This window comes from Phaethon aethereus (genome assembly GCF_964289735.1).
Source record: "Phaethon aethereus genome assembly, chromosome: 7".
NCBI classification, from domain to species: Eukaryota; Metazoa; Chordata; class Aves; order Phaethontiformes; family Phaethontidae; genus Phaethon; species Phaethon aethereus.
In genome coordinates, this window is record NC_138583.1 from 17962959 (window position 1) to 17984580 (window position 21622).

General features: G+C 37.1%; 1 protein-coding gene across 2 annotated transcripts in view; it reads right to left on the bottom strand.

The window, feature by feature from the left end:
• Window positions 1–21622, bottom strand: part of VCL (vinculin) — a gene marked incomplete at its 3' end in the record, with an annotated part of 59500 nt that overhangs the window by 13978 nt on the left and 23900 nt on the right. For both annotated transcript variants that reach the window (XM_082002053.1, XM_082002052.1), the window contains exons 3-11: window positions 18072–18222; window positions 16016–16124; window positions 13598–13720; window positions 13161–13321; window positions 7217–7307; window positions 5678–5825; window positions 3343–3496; window positions 2203–2378; window positions 836–1026 (exon numbers count right to left, since the gene is read on the bottom strand). In XM_082002053.1, coding sequence (XP_081858179.1) covers window positions 836–1026; window positions 2203–2378; window positions 3343–3496; window positions 5678–5825; window positions 7217–7307; window positions 13161–13321; window positions 13598–13720; window positions 16016–16124; window positions 18072–18222 — 1304 coding nt within the window. The remainder of the gene's footprint in view (window positions 1–835; window positions 1027–2202; window positions 2379–3342; window positions 3497–5677; window positions 5826–7216; window positions 7308–13160; window positions 13322–13597; window positions 13721–16015; window positions 16125–18071; window positions 18223–21622) is intronic.

Sequence of the window (21622 nt, forward strand, 5' to 3'; positions counted from 1 at the left end):
CTCCACCATTCTGTTTAAAATATTCCATATGAGTGTGCACTTCCTAAGTGTCCAAGCTATCAACAGCACTAAAATTTCAATTCAAGAATCTGTTGTTAGTTATTTACACAAGAAAAGTTTTCTTGACAGACAAAGCTGTGAGAAAGAGGTATGAAATAAAGATCTGCAGTTACACTACTTAAAGAGCATGTTTCCACTCGTTATCAGTTGCGCTGCTCAGACCTAACTGCTATGGATAAAACTACCAAATCCAGTTTTCAGGCTTCATACACCTGCTTGCAACAGGATCAGAAGGTAAACAAGAAATTTCAAAAATGGTTTACAGTAAGCTCTCAGTAGAGCAGCTCCTGAACCATGATTATATGCCTGCTGATAGCATGCTTGGATTTTCAGATCACCTTTCTTTAAGTATATTCTCCTCAGATAACCCAGAAGCCATACAAGAAGTGATATTTTTACATCAGGTTTATAAATGTTTTTCTCCTCTTTGAAGGACTTAATTACTCAATTTGCTGGAGTAAGTATAAATTCAAATTTGAGATACTATATTTGCATGATAAGAGCAAGGAGCAGTCCAAAGTTCGTTCTACAGCACACATTCTCCTATTCACCAAAGTTGTTCTTTCCAGATGACAAAGAGAATCAGGGGCCAGCTCGACTCAATACTGTTGCAGACAGGACTTGGCTATAAACCTCCAGGCACAAGCTGCAGGTCTCCACATCAGTGAAGCAATTCCACACATCCTCAGCATCCCAAGAGCAGTAGTTTCAGTCACAAAAGCTAACAAGTTTCACCATAAAACTGTGGTGGGGAAGAGCACATGGAAACACTTACCCACTCCCCGATCAGCAACTGTAGGATTGTCTATCCACCTTTGAGCTTGCTCAATCTTGCCCTCCAAATGGACAGCTGCTTTAACCGGCCTAGTATTTGCTACAGCCCTGTTTGTTTTGGACTGTAAATTCTGAAGTGATGTAGCTATTTGCTTAGCCAATGCACGGGCCTCAGGAGAGTCACCTTTCCCACTAAGGATTAAAAAAAGTATAGTCATATAAAGATCATTTACAGCTAGTCCCAAATTCAGCAGGAAGACACAATGAAAGTTACTTCATCTTTTTAGCTAAGGTTAAATTTGGCACTTGAGTCTGAGAAATAATGCAGAACTGCCATCCATAAATCCCCACCTCACACTTCTCTGCTGTGGCACCTGGATATTTCGTATGTTCAGCACAGCACTGAGGTGGGGGAAGGCATGGTATTGTCATTGGTAATACTGATCTACGACTGATTTCCCATACTCATGGCTGTCTTAGGAGCAACTGCAATAATGCCACACAGATTACAAGCAGAAAAATAAGCAGCAACAGACCTAAGGCTATACATGAACTTGAAAAAAGGTAGCATGTTAAGACCTGCAGCAGCTAAATCTCAATAAAAACTTGACTCAAGTGTCTAACTAAAGAAAAATATTTATCTCCATATACCAACTGGCCATAAATATCACAATTTCTATAACTGTTTCTCCATGTCCATTCTCAAGCATCCTTTGTGCTAAACTGATGTAGAAATGCCATTTGCAGCTGAGCACTGAACCTAAGCTAACAGGGTTTTCTGAAAGTCTTATCTTTTATATAGTTTGCAGTTACAGCTTAGAACACTGACAGCAGCTGAAGTGCTATATGTTCCGCCTTGCCATTTAGTAAACTGCTTAGCAATAAAACAGTGTTTATACAGACAAATGTCATCAAACTGAATTTCACCTTCTCTCATTCCTTTAAAGTGCTTTGACCGTACAAAGGAGCTCACTTGTGGCTTCGGTTTGCCTGTCAAATATTTTCTTTCTACTGCCTATGGAATATTTTCTAGATAATGACTCCAGTTACTCTTCTTGTAGATAGTGCAAGTTGGGCTTTGGGATAGAAATCATTAGGTTGAAGCATTAAAAAGGATACCATTTTATAAATTAATTTTTTTTTAAGCATGTTAAAAAGTTAGTTTCTCCCTCCAAGAACAGAACGATTCATCGCATTCAATTGTTACTAAGTACAGAATAGAAACTCAGAAGTACAAGATGTCCATTCCCAGTTCTAGGAGGAAAACCTATTCCCCAATTAACCATCAATATTCTGATTTTGCTCAGCACTTTGAACTGCAAAAGAAAGTCATTCAAGTAAATTAGTAGTGATAAAACTAATACGTACTGTCGCCGCAGATCTGACAGCTTAGCTGTCAAAGCAGAGATTTCCCCCAAGGAACGAAGGATATCATCTCTTTCTTTAGGCTCCTCACATAATTCTGCAACTTTCCTCGCTTCAGCCATAATTCCCCGAATATGTTCTTCTCCCTCACTGCCTCCGTTAGGATCCGCAAGCCAATTCTTAAAAGTAGTTATGTATGAATGAAGACAAACAGTAATATTATTTCTATGGAGACTTCTAAACAAAAATAAAAATCAATACAGCTTTCAAAACTATTTAACAGAAAATACTCTTCAAAAGCAATTTCTGTTTATTAGATACCATGAAGTTCTTTCCATTGTCTGGCAGATTTTCCATTTTGAAAACGATGTCAAACTAGATGAAGTATACCCAAAGATTTTACATTCTCTCTCTCCCCAAAATTTGCCAACAGTATTTTTGGAAGTAAGGTTTAACCGGTGGATTTAGAGACTCATGGTCTGGCTTTCAGAATAAAGATGAAAACAGATGCTCTTGTGCACAGTGTGGCATTCTTTACAGAGCTCTTCTAACAAGTTTCATTATAATGTCATTTGATATATCTATAATATTAATGTGTACATATACACACACGCTTCGATAAAGTATATATAGGATGTTCATTATTTGATGACCATCATTTTCAGTGAGTAAAAGCCTGACCATTGAGGGAGATTTTAACAGTTACAAAAAAATCAATTAAAAGTAGTTTCATTAACATTGTTTTGCTTTTGTCATGAATATGAAGTTCTAAATCCTGAACTCCACTCCCAAAACAGAGCCCAAGATAAAGGGCTCTGGTTTTACCCACAGGTAAGTCTGTGCAGTCTGGAACTGCTCTCCTCTTTTCTTTAGTGAAATCAGTTTATATCCAAATTTAGGGTGTTTCCTCATTATAATTTCACGTCCTTGAAATTTTTAAGCAATGCTAAAAAAATCATGGAAAAAAAATGCATAAGCTGTAGCAAAACTCACTGTAATTTACTGAATTTAAGATTTTTTTCTCTGTAAAAGCAAGTATCCCCTACACGTTCCTCCTAACAACTAACTGTGTTGTATTTGGAAACAACTACAAAAGTTCAGTATAACAGCAGTAATGTGTATTTATGAAATCATTAGTGGTACCTGAGCAGCATCAATCTTCTTAGCAATTGCCTGCTTAGAGTTTGTCATGGCTTCCAATTTGCGGGCTGCATTCTCCACTTTTGCAGTGAGTAAATCCAGACCTTGTGACACCTGCTGCGCTTTCTGCATGGCCATGGGTGTAGCACCCTGTCCTCTGCCCAAAACAAAAAGAGCATCACAGGTTGAGCTCAGGATTGCACAAAGCTCTTTTCCAATGAAGAGGCAACAAAGACTGTTTATAAGCATTCCCAGCAATTATTGCAAGAGATACAGTATTGAATCAGGTTTTTTTTCCTCCTGGGAAAACAGAAGTAACTTGAGGAAGAACACCACAACAAGAAGACTTTAAAACTAAGAGCTTATTTTACCCTTTCCAGAACTTGACATTTAGCATCCTCAGAAGAAGGAACATTTAAGTGTCAAAGTAGGGCTAGGGCTATTTGAGGATACATTTCCATTAAAGTACCCAGGGCAAGGCCTGTTATCTCCTCATTTATAGATTGCTGCAAGTCAGTCAGAACCTGCAGGAGTTATGTCTTGCCACACTTAAGTGAGGACAGCAAGTCTGTAAGTGAAAATAAGATGTCTTAGTTGCCTCAATCCTGTTGACAAAGGAGATTAAAGGTGACGGGCTATTGGTGAGACTTCTTAAAATGGTGAAAAGGATGATAGCTATACAAATTTACAGGACTGTAGAAAACAATTTGCAGCACTACCACTGTTTGTTCAAGTGCTTAGGAGTTAAAATTTGGATAAGACAAATTACTTCTAATACATATTCCTGAGAACATTGGTTTTGCATAAGAAATCTTATACTCCATTCCAAAATAACCTGACTACTGGAAAGTTTTTTGAGCGTGTTAACTTTATCAAACTACTAACTTTAAAAAGACCATAGTAAGTAGAAGGATGACAAGCATGCTACTGAGATGCTAAGGTGTATTTACACAGTCAGGCCAGAGTCTCAAGTTATGTTTCTTTATACCTTATTTCTCACAGGCTGAGTTGAAGTCATCAATCAGCTGGAAGTCCAAGTGAAGACAAACTAAAACCAGCTTCTTATCCACTACCACAGCTAGTATACATCTCCTTTAATGACAATATGACCAGTATTTCTGAATTTTGGCCTTTTTAGCCACTATAAAGCAAATTAATTCATGGAAGTAAGTTATAGAAATATTCCAAGCTTGTGTATATACCATTGCAACACTTCAGAGCCTGGCAGTCTATGGATTTAAAGTGATGCAGGGAATTTGTTCTTCAGGTAACTCAAAACACAGTTCTCCAGGTAATTTGGATTTGCTCACTTCCTGCACTTCACTAAGGCCTTAAAAGTCAGAAGAGGCTTTTATCTTACCTAAAAGCTTTTTTTTACCCCCCTCTCCAAAAACTCTTAACTTGTATTGCTTTTTCTGCCAATTTGAAAGATGCATTAACATTTAGGAGAAAATATTATACCACGAAACCATTACCTGCATCCCTAACAGATCGCAGTGAATAGCTTTCTGGGGTTTCCAGGTGGGGTATCTTTGGGGAATACGGAGGAATGTTACAGCAAATTAAAGAAACCAGTGTTAAAGCACTCTACCTTAACAATTTACTACACTGATAAGCAGCTGAAAAATTCTTTATACTCAAAGGAAACTGGGTTATAGTGTTCAAACTACATGGAATAGTTCTTTCTTAGCTTATGCCTTCACAAAGGAACGTCATACTTCCTACTTTCTGGCAAAAGAACAAAAGGCCATGATACCTGACATCAAAAAAAGAGAGCAAATTTAAAGAGACTCATCTGCTGCCTAAAAACAAAACCCCTTAAATTCAAAACACTGTTGTGAAAGAATAACCAATTTCTAATGAGGAAGCAGAAAACTGATTAAGGGCTCTGGTTAAATAAAACTATGCAAGAAATGCACATCAAGATCCGTAGAATTTAATCAGTGACTGATAAACAACTTCAACAACTACTGCTTGTGGTCTAACATCCCAATAAACACCTGAAAGCTAGAGTATTCATGTATCTTACAGTCATTGGGGTACATCCTCTTTGGAGACAGACTTAAGAGTAGAGTTTGAAGTTTCATTTCAGCCTAATTTGGAAGGTTACGTGTTTGACATTAAACAAACTTCAAATACTCGAGCATGTTTTGCTCATCATGTTATATAATTAAGATTTCACATATTAAAACATATTTTTATCAGAAGAGATTGAAGTGAAAGGCAAAACACAGCTACTGGCCTGCTCTCCTACAGGTTAGGAAGTGACACAACTGCAAGTTCAGAAAAATTGTTTTAATAGTACTGGAAAATTGTCCCTTAAAAGTCATAGATTTACCTAGCTCTGAGGTCAGCCAGTTGATCAGTCATCTGGCCCAGCGTTTTGCACGTTCCCAGAATCTCTCTGCGTTCTTTGCCTGCACACAGTTCTCCTGCTTTCCCAGCTTCATCAAGGATCTGCCTTATTGCTTGCTCACCAGCATCCCCTAAGTGGCAGAGTCAGTTAGTAAAACAAACAAGACATTCTTTAACATGTACGTGTAAACTGCTAGACTCATGTCCCACCACACTGACTGCATTAGGTTCAGTCATGGAAATACATTTATCAAGAACGATGAGCTATACACCAAATGCGGTAACTATAACAGGACAGTATTTCTGAAGCAATATAGCATAGCCTTAATATGCATCATGTGCCATGTATTTCAAGTCATTTAACCATTCTGTTGTCATAGCTGAATTGCTATAAATACTTCATTTATAGAACCTGTAATTCAGGCTAAGAAGGAAGAGAGCAACATGGCAAGATTCATGTAGCCTTAGCTTTAGCCAGTTGCAAATCTGACTTGATTTTGGCTAAGGAAGATAAAAGAACAACATTGCTTTTACTTCCAACCCACCCTGATCCCACCCTCCAGCATTATGGATAGTGGAGATGCCACTGCCCATAAAGTACTGGTTCCTCCATGAACTTTTAATAATGAAATTGGCTCAAAGAATTCCTGCTGTAAGGAACACTCAGATGACAAACATATTAAGAGGTTAGTTCAAAGTAACACACTCAGTAAAATCTGATTTGCACTTAGTTCTACAATTATCTTCACATTTGTCCTTAGCTACTGAATTTTTAATACTTTATTTCATTATTTGTCAGTGTCAATGACACGAGGCTTTGAAAAGAACTTTGAGGTTTCTGGAATAGATTGTGGCAAGGGGAATGAGGACAGAAGCTCCACAGATAACAACGATTTCCAACTTTTACAAGTGTATTATTTTGGCTTCAATTTCAGAGGAAGTGTTTCAGATAAAGTCTTTCAAAGTTCAGATGGAACAGGCCTCTATCCCATTTTATGTGCTTTAGAGGTGCATACAAAGGCAAAAGTAAAAGCGACTGTAGTTACAGTATTTATGGCAAATTTTAATATTAAAAAAATTTATGTCAAAACCAAAACACCTAAAAATTACTGTTAGGCAAATCTAAACTTAGACAAATTTGAAAATATGGAAGGAGAGACTTTAAGTATTAGCAACCACTACAGCTAAATATTGTTCAATGCAGTTTATGGGTGTTTGTGGGTTTTTTTTTTTCCTAGTGGAATGCAAAGAAAAAACATGTATGTTTATAAAGAGTATATTATTTAGACAACTAAAAAGAAGCAAAGCTTTCCAGGTCATTAGACATAACTTGTTCAATCTCCAGTATCTAAAGAAAGGAATAAATATAGGCTCCTTCTGCATGACCCACTACATACGGGTCATTAATGCTTAAAGGCAATTTTGTCTTACAGAACAGAATTATTCAGGCCTTTAAAAAAAACAAGATACTTTGTGTTGTGTTTTTGGGAGGGGGGTTTGGGTTGTTTTGTTTTAATATTACCTGGAGGTGCATTTGGATCTCTCAGCCAACCTTTTGCCTGGTTCATCTTTGAATCTATTAAGGCTAAAGCTCTTTTCATGGCTTCAGTGTCCTTTACAAAAGAGAAACCACCAAAATGATTCTCAAAAGAAAAAAAAAAAATCAACGCACAAATAGTCAACACAGCCAAAGCAGACAGAAGTTCTATGAAGCACAGTCTACTTAGAGAAACACACCCATATAAGCGGCTCAAAGCCCATTTTCAAACTAGCAGGTCATAATTGCTTCTTTCCAATGAAGACAAACGTTTTCATTTCACTCAAAATGCAGAAGATATGCATGCAATTTTAGTGATTTTTCCTATTCCTTTACTTACTAGTGTTTTAATTTCTAAATCAGAGCTCTAATAAGCACACATCTTTGAGTTAGTTCCTTCCCCGTCCCCCTTAATGACCATCAGCGCACACAGAAAAGTTGTAACAATGAAATTAGAGTAAACTTTTCAAAAACTGGAAATTGGCCAGTGAATTTTACTACTTACTTCTAAGAGGTTGCACACATGCATTTTTCACCTGCTCTGCCACTTAATGTCAAACAGCTGCTACCTGCAGAAAAGCAGACTGCCAACTAATTCCTGGAACTCTCAAACATGGAGTTTAATGTCTTCGGAGACAAACACATGTACTCACATGTGGTTGTTTTAAACTCAGATCTTCTCTGCCAGAAGCATCAGAAAAGCTGCTTCTTTGACTATTATGCTACTATTATCCAACACTTCTTTGACTAGAGGAGATAAAACCATCCAACTCTCATTTCTCTGCATACTCTGTTATTTGTTCATGTGTCATCTCTCCACTAGAGGCCAGAAGTTTTCTATCTTCCACAAATGGAAAGACAGTGAGAAGAGTAACAAGTATCTTAAGTAGGAAGTTGGGAAAGAGCCAAAATAGCTTTTTATCACACATGTCATGGCAATAATTTAAATGCATCTACCATCCCATGATTAGTATAGAAATAATGAAAAGAAGCTTGGCTCTCACATTATTAACTGGATTGGACTGTGCATGTCCAACTCTTATGAAGAAGAACCTGGTAGGATCAACGATCAGTATCTGGTACAGTATGTGCTATCCTGACAACACTAAAGAACTGCCACATTTTTGTGAAGTTGTTCATTCTGTGTGCTCATCTCAAAGACACATCACCGTAAACACTTTGGCATTTAAACCAGATTTATTCAGGCATGTTGGTTTCTCAGCTACTCATTCATAATGTGCTTTATTATAATTCAACAACTAACTTCCCAAAAGGTCACACAACACCACTGGATATTTTTAAAGGCTCTTGAATCACAGTCTGAGAGCAATCACCAAAAGCAGAATCATTTTCACCTGGAAAGTTGGTTCTCAAGTCTAGAAACTGGGTCTCAGAGCTTCAGGACCTGTGTGAAAACTTCAAAGGGTACAATATGCAGCTAGAGGTGGGCACATTCTTTTAAAAGTCATCCTCTCTATAGCTTGAGAATCGTGCATGGAATATATGACGAGAAACAAGTAAATGACGACTTAAGTATTCAAATGTATATAAAACCTTACTAGCTGTAAAGGTAGGTGTTACAGTATTCTGTTTTTTTATACATGGGCTGAAGCTACTTTAGTTTGGAATGGAACTACAGTCCTGTTCACCCAGAAATAATTTGAAACAAAGAACTAATTGAATTTTTAAAAGCCAGCAGATGTTGCTTGGCATGTTGATGAGATGATAGGTGTGGAATGGCTGAGAAGAGGAAAGCGTTGAGAAAACTGTCTTTGCCTCTCCCTTTTTACTAACACAGGCTTTTGTGTTGTCTCAGCTGCCTGCAGAGTTGCAGTTTCAGCAAAACTATATAGAAGCCTCTGAATCTGAAGTCTTGTATCAGGGAACAAAATCATGCATAAATACAGCTTTTACACTCATGATTTTGTAATTGCTAGCACTACTCAAGCAATAACAGGATCCATCTGTCCTATCACATGAAGGCTACATAACTGGGCTGCTCTGCAGTGTAGTAGATCTTGCTATCCTGTGTGGCTCTGCGCTTATGTTTGCGAAATACCGTCCCCTTTTCCTATTAAAAAGTCCGGTGAAATCCTAGTGTAGCAAAGTGTTCAGGACAACTGCTCTTAAAGCATAGATTTTTCCATCTTCACAGCTCGAACTGCCACAGCAAGGAATTCCTCTCAGCTTTAGCCTGTATAGGAGTTCCCATTGCCATGAGGTGAGCGATTTTTAAACAGGAAATGAGAACACATCCTTAATTAGGTTGGTTGGTAGTGCACTTTGGTTTCTGCCACAGTTGTGTCTGGTGTCAGATACTCTGCAAGCAGCAAAGGTGCAGCAGTCCTGAAGTGTCTGGACTCTGCCACCAATTCAGGCTATTAAGCAGGAAGACAAAACCAGAAATATTCAATTTAAATGAAACAAAACAACTTGCTCAAGGTCTTACTGCTTGGAAGTGTCTTGCTATTCCTGATTTCTAGAGCTGTTTAAGTGCCTTGTTCCTTCCTGAACAGCTAGATATGTTTATAATTTTAGTCTTTGGGATTTGCCAGCAGAATATCAGTCGCAAGCAAGAAAAGAAAAAAAAAAATCCTACAGCTATCCTGCAAAAAAAAAAAAAAAACTTTCATATAGTAGTTTTCCTAGCAAACAAAAGGATTCTTTCCTTCCTCTCCCCACAGTTCCCCTGTTAGCTAAAGGAATTTCATTAACAAAAGCAGCACTATTAGCTTTTCAGAAGATATAAACAACTTAAGTTAATCAAGTTAAACTAGGACAACATTGTCTGAAGGGAAAAGGGCAAGTTGACATTTTGCAAATCAGTTCCTAAAGCAAATGTGCACTTATTCAAGATACCTTTATGCATCACTTCTGCCACTACTAAGAGTTTTGAGATTATTCAAGGAGCAGGTGGTATTGGCACTGCTTTGAAAAGGAGAAAAATAAATCCTATACAATCCCTTGTTGAATAAAAAACACAACCTCTGACTCAAAAAAGCGGTCTAGTCTAGCAATATCTGCATTTCATTACCAAAGAAGGCAATGTTGAAGGAAATAGGCAAAGCCAGCCTTCTGGCAGAACAGATAGCTTAGTCACCATCCAGCGTTCAATCCTGCAGGATACTAGATACTTCTCAGCTTCCTACAACTTTTAACTCCCTCCATTTCTATGGAAATAGATGATGTCCGAATTGAGTATTACTTCAAGTTTATTTAAAAATAAACAGTGAAAATATACAGGAGAAAGCTAAACTCCTCTGTAAAATGAAAAGTTCAAGGAAAAAAGGTACAAAGCTAAGAATGGAAGAAATAAATGCAGATTCCCCGCCCCCCCCCCCCCAAGATTTTGTTAGAGATCAGTATTTGCTCAGTATTTCATTTCTAAATCAGAATACTAATTTAAAAATCCAGTGTTGGTGCAAGCAGAGATTATTGCAATCTAGTAACAGTAATGTGCATTTCAGAGTCTAGACAGACCAAAACAGTTTACAAAAACCCCTACAACTCTGGCTCCATACACTTGTTCATTCTCCACTATCTCTAGGTAGGTTTTGTGATACTTCAATGTATGAACCATTCAAGATAAAAAACATAAAAATCAACTCCAACATCAATAGTAGCATGTACTACACAGGTAAAAATTCAAGGCTGTGCATCCCCACACCCCCCACCTTGCTTTGTTCAAGAAAAGCATGGGGAAAATATGTTTCCCTTGGCCACCAGGAACAAAATGCATGCAACAGTAATCTGAAGCAGAATTAAAGAGCTCCACCTTCTCCCTCCCAGAAAGATGAGTCAATCAACCATTAGATACATATGCAAATATGGGAAAAGGTCTGTGATAAGTGCCCATTAGCAAACTCGTTCCTATTTTTTCATCCCACTGCATTTTTCAACTCAAATTCTTTGTCATTTGTTCGGTTCATGCCCAGTGCTACAGTTCCAAATTGTCAGCATACCTTAATTCAAAACAATAAAATACAATTAAGTAGTTCTCAACTGGAAACAGAATGGTACTTTGATTATACTAGTCCACACAACATATTTATGCATTAGGCATAATGACTAATATTTTCCATTTGGAAATATTGCTAATACTCCAAGTATTTTTCTTAATAGATTCCTTGATTAATCTACCTCGCTAGCAAGAGACGTAGGAATTTCCTACGGCTAAATTGCCAACCTTTTGCAACAGTCATTTTTTTTTACCATGCAAGTTTCCAAATTTGTTGTCTGTAATAAAATTGTATTTGTATTTCATAAGATACAGGAATGCTTAAATCCAAAAATAAGACTGAACTGAAAAATGCACATACAAAAAGTGAAGTTTTAGGCCTAGACCTGAAGAACATGAACCATTTGAACTGAAGGAAGGCTGCTGGTGAAATACTACGGAATGGACAAAATTCCTGATTTAATAAAGCTTTCTGGGCATGCAGAAAGCTTGTTCCTGCATGACTGGACCCTTTATTTGTAGCTACAGAAACTCGTAACATAAATTAACACAAAAGCATTCAGCAAGAATGTGCTCTGAAGTCTTGGGCTAACTAACCCCACTCAGAAAGATAGCCTTAATGCAGTTCAGCTTGCAATTACCATTCTCTTAGTGACAGCCATTTCTACATGTAGCTAGACAAGCTATTAAGATCCTTTGAAAACTTCTGTGTGTATGTACATAAGTACAGTGTCACAGCTGGCACACAAAAAGTTGCACAGCACACAGTCTGCACACAGCACAAAATCCCACATACATGCTTTTTTGGTTTTAGTACAAGATAGAGGTGTGGGGTGTGGAAGAAATCTTACCTTCTAAAGGTGAGAAAAGGGTAAGAAACAGGAGAACAAAAACAAAGATGCATAAAGTAGTCATAATAAGGAAGTGATAGTGACAAAATAACTCAAAAGGCAAACTAAGGGTCAAGTGCCAAACAATGTAGGCCAAAGTGATTTTAATGCCTAGTTTACATCAATGTTAGATTTTCTGCAAGATTTCATTTGTTAATAAGTCTGGCTTCAGGTCTCAGTATTTTCGTTAAATATATTCACAGTTACTTGTTGCTTATAGCACCAACCCTTAAAAAAATCCCATCAGCAATTTACTTCAAGGTACTCAAAAAAATTGGCAGGAATTTCAGTTATGCAGTTACATTTATTTGTAAGCCCACCATAACACTTTTACAATTCTGTCTGTCAGACCTGCTTTATAGACTGTTAGACATTTCAGTTTCTTCAGTGGGTATCACTTAAAAGCACCACTTAGCTCCAGGTAAGCGGTTGCAGTCACTTGCACAGATTAACACCAAGTTGTAACGAACCAATACTGTCCACATGCCAGCTTCAGACATCACACTTATCCAGAAAGGCTGTTCAATTTAACATGGATTTCTTTGAGACAAGGCAAACACTTGAAATTTACTCACATGTCCAGACTAAAAATGGAAAGTGGGGCAGGGGGAGAAAAGAAGGAAGTATTCAAGGAGGAATCCACCAAAAATTGACTAAAACTTCTCAACTTTGGGCCTTTTGCACACAGAATATGACAGCAACCTATCTTTCTAGCAGTATACATGATGTTTCTCCTAGAATCTCACTTATGAATGCTTAGCTACAAGACCTGTTTAATGTATAAAACCATAGCTTTTTACCTAACATTCCTCTGTCAAACATGACAATGTAGCCACTGAGCCACCTTCAAATGCAACACACCTTTAGCTTAGCTTATTGAAAATTAATTTTGAAAGATACATTACTACAGTCATCTCTGAAGATGTTCTTTGACCTTGAAGAGATTATACGATGTGATCACAAAGCATTACAACACTGATGCAAATACATATTGCAGTCTCAAAACCACAAGTGTATGAAGTGTACACCACACTAGATTAAAAATTAGACTTCTATAAACAAATGTAGGTGTAAAACGTACCTTGCTCGCCCAAGCATCTTCATCCCAGGAAGTGAGTTGTAATACACGGATTATTTCATTTATCTCAGCACTCATTTTCTCTACTGTGAAATTGCGATTTTTCAATGCCTCTTCTATTCCCTGGCTTTTAGAATTTTTCGTGGTTACAAAAATCTTCATAGCTGCGAAAATACCATAGATTAGAAAAAGGTATATTCAAGATAGAACCAATGTTCAAGGTGACCTCCTATTGCATTGATACAGAGGTAGTACATTTTATTTTGTGTAGACCATTTTAGCTCAAAGAGATTTTAGTTTTAATACAAGAAGCACAGTTATTTGCAATCAATATAGAAGCAATGTCAAGGCTGTTATTTTTAATAAACGTAAGACAATGGAACTCCAGCTCAAAATAGACAGCAATTCAAAGCAATATTAAAAATTGAAGCTGAAAATACCTGAAATAAGTACCGGCAATAGCTCCTTCACAGTATTCATGGAGTTTACCAGCATAACCCTATGTTCCTGATGAGTTAATTCCTGTTGTCTTTCATCAATCATTTTAGCCATCTTCGTCATTCCTAAAGATTAAAGGAGTTGAACACAGTCATAGAAATGTAATACTAAGTCTAATTTGTAACAGTTGAGCTTTCTGAACAAGAACAAAGTGTAATGGGTTATGACAACTATATTGAAGTTTAAAACTTAATTTTATATTAGCAGCTGTTACTTAAAATACATTCCAGATGCTTCAGAACTAGCCACTATGCAAAGTAGAATGGAAGCCTGAAAATTCTTGATTTAAAATCCCAGCAATAAAATAGGAAAATAACTGAAGTGGCTACTGTAGGACCTGAAGTCAACTCATGAACCCTGGAAGCTAATTTACACAGTTTGGGGTTTGGTTTTTTTTTCCTTTTCTGTTAAGACTTGATCAAAGCCTTACTTGTGAATGGCAGAAAAATGAAACATCAGGGGTTTGTTTGGCTTGAGGTTCTACCAGAGTTCAAAAATTGTACCCCTCTATACTTCAGTTCTGCTAGAAGTACTTCAGTGCTCTAGAAGTGTGGAAAGGATTAAATTTATTCTAGAGCAGTTCTATTTTTAATAGCTAAGACTTGCGAGGTTTACCACACAGCACATGTGGAAATTTTAGACACAGCTTCATAAACATTTAAGCTCATTTAAATTGGCGCTGTTGTGGTCCCACTCTCTCTTTCTCCTACAGGGGACAAAACTGGAATAAAGCTGTATACTCTTTGGCTGGATTACTTTTCATGCTGGTTAGCATTTTAGGTGTCTTAATATAACAAAAAGGTTAAATGAACTTTAATTACAACACTGAAAAGTAGAATCCCCACACTGACAGCACAGAGGGGTAAATTGTGCAGAACCACCTTTCCTTTCAAGTGACAAAAGCCTAAACCATTACTTCCAACAACTCTACTTCCAACATAAAACATATAAGCACTTTGTTGATTAAGTGTACATGCTCATACTGCTATTATTTATGTAGTGGTCACATTAATAGTTAGACTCAGATGCCCACTGATATAGCCAAAGGGAACAGGGACTACAGGCATAAAAGGTTTTGTGAGCATGAGCTGGAAGTGTTGAGCAGCACACTCTGTGCAGGTCAATGAAGAGTCTCAAATGCTTGTGACTGAGCCAAATAGAATACTGGGAATACTCTATATCTTCCTTCCAATTGAGGAAACTTCCATTTTAAAGACATGGAAGACAATGACCACAGAGAAACTGAAATTGTATACCAAGAAAAAGAACAAGTTTCACAGAAAGAAAAGATTGCCCTTCTCACTTCATCTTTTTGTATTCAAAATGAGGCAAAAATCTATGTAGTTGAAGGTAACTTCTCATGGGACATAAAGTTTTAGAGAACACTATACCTTCATAGGGAACTTAAAGATTTTCACATCTAGAAACAGGGTAAAGTATACACGTTAAATAAAAACAGGGTAATATGTGTGTTCTGTGACATGAGGCCTGATAGTAATTTCATCTGTGAGCTAGTTATTCTTATACTACATACATATTCTTATTTATACATATAAAGTACTAACAAGATTCCTGCTGTTTATACAAGCATTCTTTAGTTCAGTGTAACTTTAATTCCAACATCTTCCTACATTACCACCACAGCTATATTTTATAGAACGCTTTTGTTAAATACCTAAACTACTTTATGCTTGGTGAAAGCATTTGGAGTAGCAGATGACCAAGATTAATGGTAGATTTCCTCTACAGCAACCCAGTGCTTCACTTTCCACCAGTGAAAGTGTGAGTTAACATGGTGAAATTACAAGTAGTGAAGGAGCATCAAATAATGAATAAAAAGAATTTGTAATAGCTGTGGTTTTGTATTATACTGCAAGACAGCTATTTCTGCAACCTCCTTAAGAAGTTAATACATGATACTTAGCTTATACTACTCCAAAAAATTCCTACCACGCCTAACCATCTCAGTACAGACATTTTATCAGCTTAATGGACTTTATAGCTGTGAGTGCTTTTTCATTTTTTTTGTTTCACTCTTACTAATGCATGCTTACTTCCCCTCCTATAATATAGTGTAGCAAAAGTACAGTACATATCATCTGCATAGTACATATAATTTACCAATCAATATAATTTACCAACATGTTGACTCTTCTACATTCTTAAGAGAATGTGTATCAGAATAATCATCATTCACACTCTAGTTTAAAACTCTTTCCAACAGACACTTTCAAAGCGACTTTAGCATTCTCCAAACACTCAATACTTGGCTGAGGAAGGTGCTGGGGGGTGGAAAAGAGGCAGTGGAAAAGTCTATACTTAGTATGTTTATGATAGTGATAGGCTGCAGCAAATCAAACCTGGCCCTAGATTCTTTGTGTATGTCACCAAATCCTCCATAGTCTCTACTACTTCCGCCACAGTCAGATACTCCAATATTCCTTTGCAGACACGGATGATTTTACGGACCTAAAAAAGGAACATTCCATCGTTTATTAGATGAATCTAAGTTACACTTGAATTAGAAGTGCAAGCCTATTATTAGAACAGAATAGGTATAGCATTTGCTAACGGGATGTAAATCAAAAGGCAATCACAAAGGTCTGGGATGCTGATTAAGTTACCCACAATGCCATTACTGAGGAGTGCTATATTGACAAAGAGAATACGTGGTCAGCATTCCACTACTCAAATGCAAAATCCTACTTCCAGAGCTTTCACTTTGTATGGTAAATGAAGGATAGCATTAAGAAAATAGGTTATAAGGAAATGCATTTAAGTATGCTTGCATGCTTGAAGTTTTTCATTGCAATTTCATCTATAAAAAATATTTTACTTCAATCACAAAGCAAAACTACACAGAACACAGATTCCAAGCTTTCAGAGGAAGTATTATTCACTATACAGCTTTACATATGGATAAAGCATTATCCAGCATTCCAGTGGGAAAGGTAGATCCAACATCTTAAGCTTCCAGAAAAATCTGTGAAAAACTGTACTTTATTTACCTCTGGACATCTGCCTCAGCTTAACTTTTTCAGTTCATACTTGATTCCAAAACAGAGTTCTTTGCCGGTTAATCTTCTAACCTCCTAAACCACATTATTTCTGACAACACCACATACAATTCTCACTGAAGAATGAGTTCATTAACATTTAATTTGTATCAACCACATGCAGTGTTCAGTCCCTAGAACAGATCATAGTTTCCTCTAAAACTCATTTAAGTTTTGTCCCAGTGTTAGTTTATCTTGAAACATAGTAAGGTAAAGACATGCCAAGTTTTGTATTTGTGAGAAGTCAATCATTCCAGACTAATATTTTTCTTTTGCTTAACATGCAGCTGTCAGACTAGCTCAATGAAGCATTAACTCCACAGAAGTCAACTCATTTCCTAAACACTGGAAGCAGGAAGATTAAAAGCTATTAACTTCCTTGCAATTCTGTCCTGTAACACTTCGTACTGCCTATTACACATTATTTTAAGTGGTTTTTAATCACAAGTGCCACAGAGAAATCCCATAGCATTCTCCTCATTTGAGAGGAACATGCTAACAGTAGCACAAGCTGATTAAATGAGACACGGATGCCATGTTAGACTACTCAGAACAGCAGGAGTAACAACACAGTTTCACAGATAACAGATTGTTGCACAGGTAAAATTGAGAACTAACATCAGCATTTCTAACAGTGTGAGCTTTCTTTCCTCATAGTAGCATGATATTTACTATTTCGAAACAAGCAAGACTCTGTATTCCTCGAAGGAGGATCACAAGAGTAAGTAAGGTTTGTAACAAAGAAACATTTTCAAATATAAGACACTCAAAACCTGCTTTTTAAGTTCCCTTAACAACTCTGGCAACTCTGGCTTTTTTGTCCATCTGAGTATGGACAAACAGCACCTCAGAGCCACTTTTTGGCTTGTGCAGCAGGCAAAACTGTTACATCTATCAGAACACATCTTCCAGATAACCAGTCAGACAGTCCAAATCTGTATCACTTCCCATGCCCCAAGGCCAATTAAATTGCCACAGCTAATGAGTCAGACATGTTAGGAAGTGGCCTAGGGCTTTTCAGGGAAGAGAATATAAGGATCAGTAATGGGGATGGTGAAGGGAATGCAGAAACACGTCAGCAAGATCTAAGACAGGGCTGATGAGATCTGGCATTTCTGAGGAATAATCACAGGCAACACCTAAACCTTATGTCATACAAAGATGTGCTTAACAAAAAAGAGCAACAAGCCTAAGCTCCTTCTGACAGAAAGGAATGCAAAATATGCTTCCAATCAAGCTAAAATGATCAAAAACACATTAGTCTACTCAATAGTTTAGATTAGCTAGTTCAGTTAGGTGGATATTTGAATTAATAATATGATTGTGCAGATACCTATGTCAGTCATGTTGGGATTCCTACCTCCGCTTCATCGAATGTCAGAAGCAAGTCTGACGTTCCAGAAAGGATGCCTCTTGATCCATCAATTAGGTAGTCACGAGCTGGTACGGAATAAGGATCTGCTTGCAGCATCTGAGCTGCCCGAACAAGTTTGGTGCAGGCATTCTCCACTCTGTGGAAAGTCAGACAAAACTTGCTGATTAGTTTCTGTCTATGTAACAGACTTGAGAAAATGCTGGATTTGTTTTTAACTTTACCTCTTAAAGCACTGCAAGCAAACTGATGATTCTACACCTTTATAGCTTAAAAAGCTAAAGTATTGTATTTACTTTAACAAGAAAGTAACCAGCAACTGTACCACACAGTTTTTCAGAAGTCATGCAATCTTCCAATGTAAGGAACATGTGACGTATCCCATGTACAGCAGTCAACACAGTGTCACTACAGAGGCGTCCCAACACGGCAAAACACCTTTAATTCTCAATGACAAAAAAATTATTCTTTTAGGACTTCACAATCAAAGTAATTGCTAGCCTTTATCAGCCTGTATTTGCATCGTCATTCAAGAAGCAATTGCTATTAATAAATATTAAGTGATAGCTACACGTTAAGAAAAAAACATAGTACTAAGAAAACCAAGACACTGCCCTGCTCATTGAAGCTGTAGTCCAGCTCTTCAGAGTCTCTTAATACTCACAGCAGAAACAGCATTTTAAATAGCCACAAGATTTAGCAAAAAGGTATGAATTTCAAATGCAGCTTACCATTCTACACTTAAAAACAGAAAGGAGGTTTTGCAAGTTATTACCTTAAGTAATTACAGTAACATGGAAAGTACTACAATAAGCAAATGAGCTCTGAAGTTAGGTTCCATCAAGACATTTAACACAACAATTTTAAAACAGCAAGAACTGGAACACTGGAATGCTTTTGGTTTTGTTCTCTTGTTGCGATTAGTTCATGGCAGCCTAGAGAAACACAAAATTCAGACTTCACTTCCATGTTAGCTATGCTATTCACAACTGTAGTTATTGACTACACTATGACCTTCCTCCATTCTCTCCCACTTTGACAGAAATGTGAGTGTAGTCCAATACATGCATGCGAGTGCCATGTGCTCATTCAAGTTACATGAGGTTCCAGCAAACATTAAACGCTTTTATTACGGCAATGCTATCTCTTACCACAACTGTTCATTTTCTACCGACCACCTGGACATACTATTATCATACTTTCAGTTAAGTACTATGGGAAAGTTGCACAGTTATCCCATTTTTTCCCTCTACGTTCCCTGTTAACACAAATGGCAGAACTTAATGGTTACATCTAAATTTAACTACACTAGACATAAGACACTCATTACAGGAAAACATACTTTTTTCCACAAATAAAAGTTTTCCACTAATGGCTCCCTAGAGTAGATCGAATTGGGCCAGCTGACCTTATCATAACCTGTTCTTTAGTGAGACATCTGCTCAGCACATCAGATAACTCATAACTGAGTAAGAAAATACAGGAGGACTTCAAGGCAGAAAGTGGGAACGGTCTGCTTATTACTATGCAATGTACTTAGCTGTATTATCTAAGTCAAGCAACTTCACCAAATTAGATTCCTGCACTTGCTTCTCAAATTTGTTTTTACCTCTGCCAAGAAAGGGATTAAACAAATCGCCTATTCAACCAGCTCAGAGCTATAGGCTCAGAAATTCTTACTTTTCCACAGTTCAATTTCATGGTCATCTGTTTAATGCTAATGATTATCTCAAGGCTGGCTTTTTCATTTAGAAAGAAAGAAATTAAACATGAATGTGTATTACCCCAGAAATCACCATAACTAGCAAAAATAAAGTTTCTAAAGATTCAGAGTTCTCTTTTACAGTTTTTAAAGTTGAACCTCTGAAAGGTAAGCTTGCATTTTACTTGCACAATGTCTATTTTGTATAAACTTCACAACACATTTGAAAAACTTCAGGAGTGTGCACTACGTACAAAAAAAGCAGGGTAGTGTTTAAAAACCAGACACCTTCTATCCCCTGCAAAGCATACATGCTAGGAAACAAAAGATTACAATCTGAGGAAAAGGGGAATTCAATTACTTTAAAAACCAAACAAAAACTCAAACCAAAGCACACTAAAAATATTCACTGCAATGAACTGCTTGCTCCATCACAAGAATCAAAACACATTCAAAAGTTTTTAACAGAACTTCATTGCTATGATATAATATATAATATAATATATTGCAACCTAAAAAACCCTCAGCTTTATAAAAAAATGTGGGTTGGTTTTTTTTTGAGGCATGATTACAATAAAGCTATGTTAACACCAGACAAATTCTTTGCAGAGAAGACACAGGTCACAATATTTCCAACCATACTGCTTGTGGTAGTCAATCAGTTCCATTCCTATTAGTGGCTTTATGAACTGCAAGGAGAAAAAAAATTAGCTTACGCTAAACTACTATTTTAGTTTTTAGGATTGACCTCTGCTTTTTCCAGAGATGCCTGCCCAAATGCCAGGCAATGCCTTTGATGCTTGCATAATGATCATTTAAATTTCTAATCACTTAAATTGTAGTGAGCTTACGCACTACAGTTTAGATTACTTGCAGTTCTAGAGATACAAATTAAAAACCAGGTATTTTATATTAACATTAATTTGTTAATATAGTTACCAGCAATGCAGCTCCAGCTTGGCTACCGAAATAATGTTGACACAGAATAGCATTACTACTTGACTTGTTAAATGAGTTTGCATGTGCAAGTTAAACACCAACAAATTTTTATTCTCAGCTTAAAAAAAGTCAGGTGTTACCCTACTCCACCTAGAGATTACAGCTTTTCCTCCTTTACAAGAGAAGTATAACAAGTAACACGAACACATTGCAAAACATCTGATGTAAATTATATGCATTACTCAGACTCCCTGGTGATTAACACAATTAAGATAAAGAACACAGCATTTTTAAACTCTAGGTCAATAGTTCCACTGTGGTTTATGTCAGTAACAGGGAAAGATATGCACGATCGCTTCTCAGCAGCCGAATTATTTTGCTGCACATTCACACTCCTACTGAAAAACTTCAGATTACTATCATATATAATCATTATGAACCCTCAATGCCAGTCTCAGGCAAGCCAAAACCCAGGTCTTTGAAAAGACTAAACAGATCTTCTCCCTCATCCTTCAAGAGTGGCTCCCTCAAGACTGGTGGTCCTTTTGGATGAAGAAAAATCTGGACAGCGAATGTGGTGCTAGCGCACGTGCTCCTCACTCCACCATCCACGTGCCAGCACAAGTGCTGGAGCACTCCGTTAAAAAGGAACGCCAGTTCCTGAACTAACACTTTAGAAACAAAACCCCTCCTCTCAGGAAAGAGAAAACCAACCCTCATCTGGTTCACTTCCTGCATCCAGATCCTGCCCTTTAATACAGGAACCAGTAAGACTCCAGTGGCAGCTCACCTGTGACCATCACTTATCCCTACAACAGATGTCAGTGACAATACACTCTGTAGCATCAACATGGAATGGTTAACATATCAAAATGATCTAGTATAAACTCCAGATTAA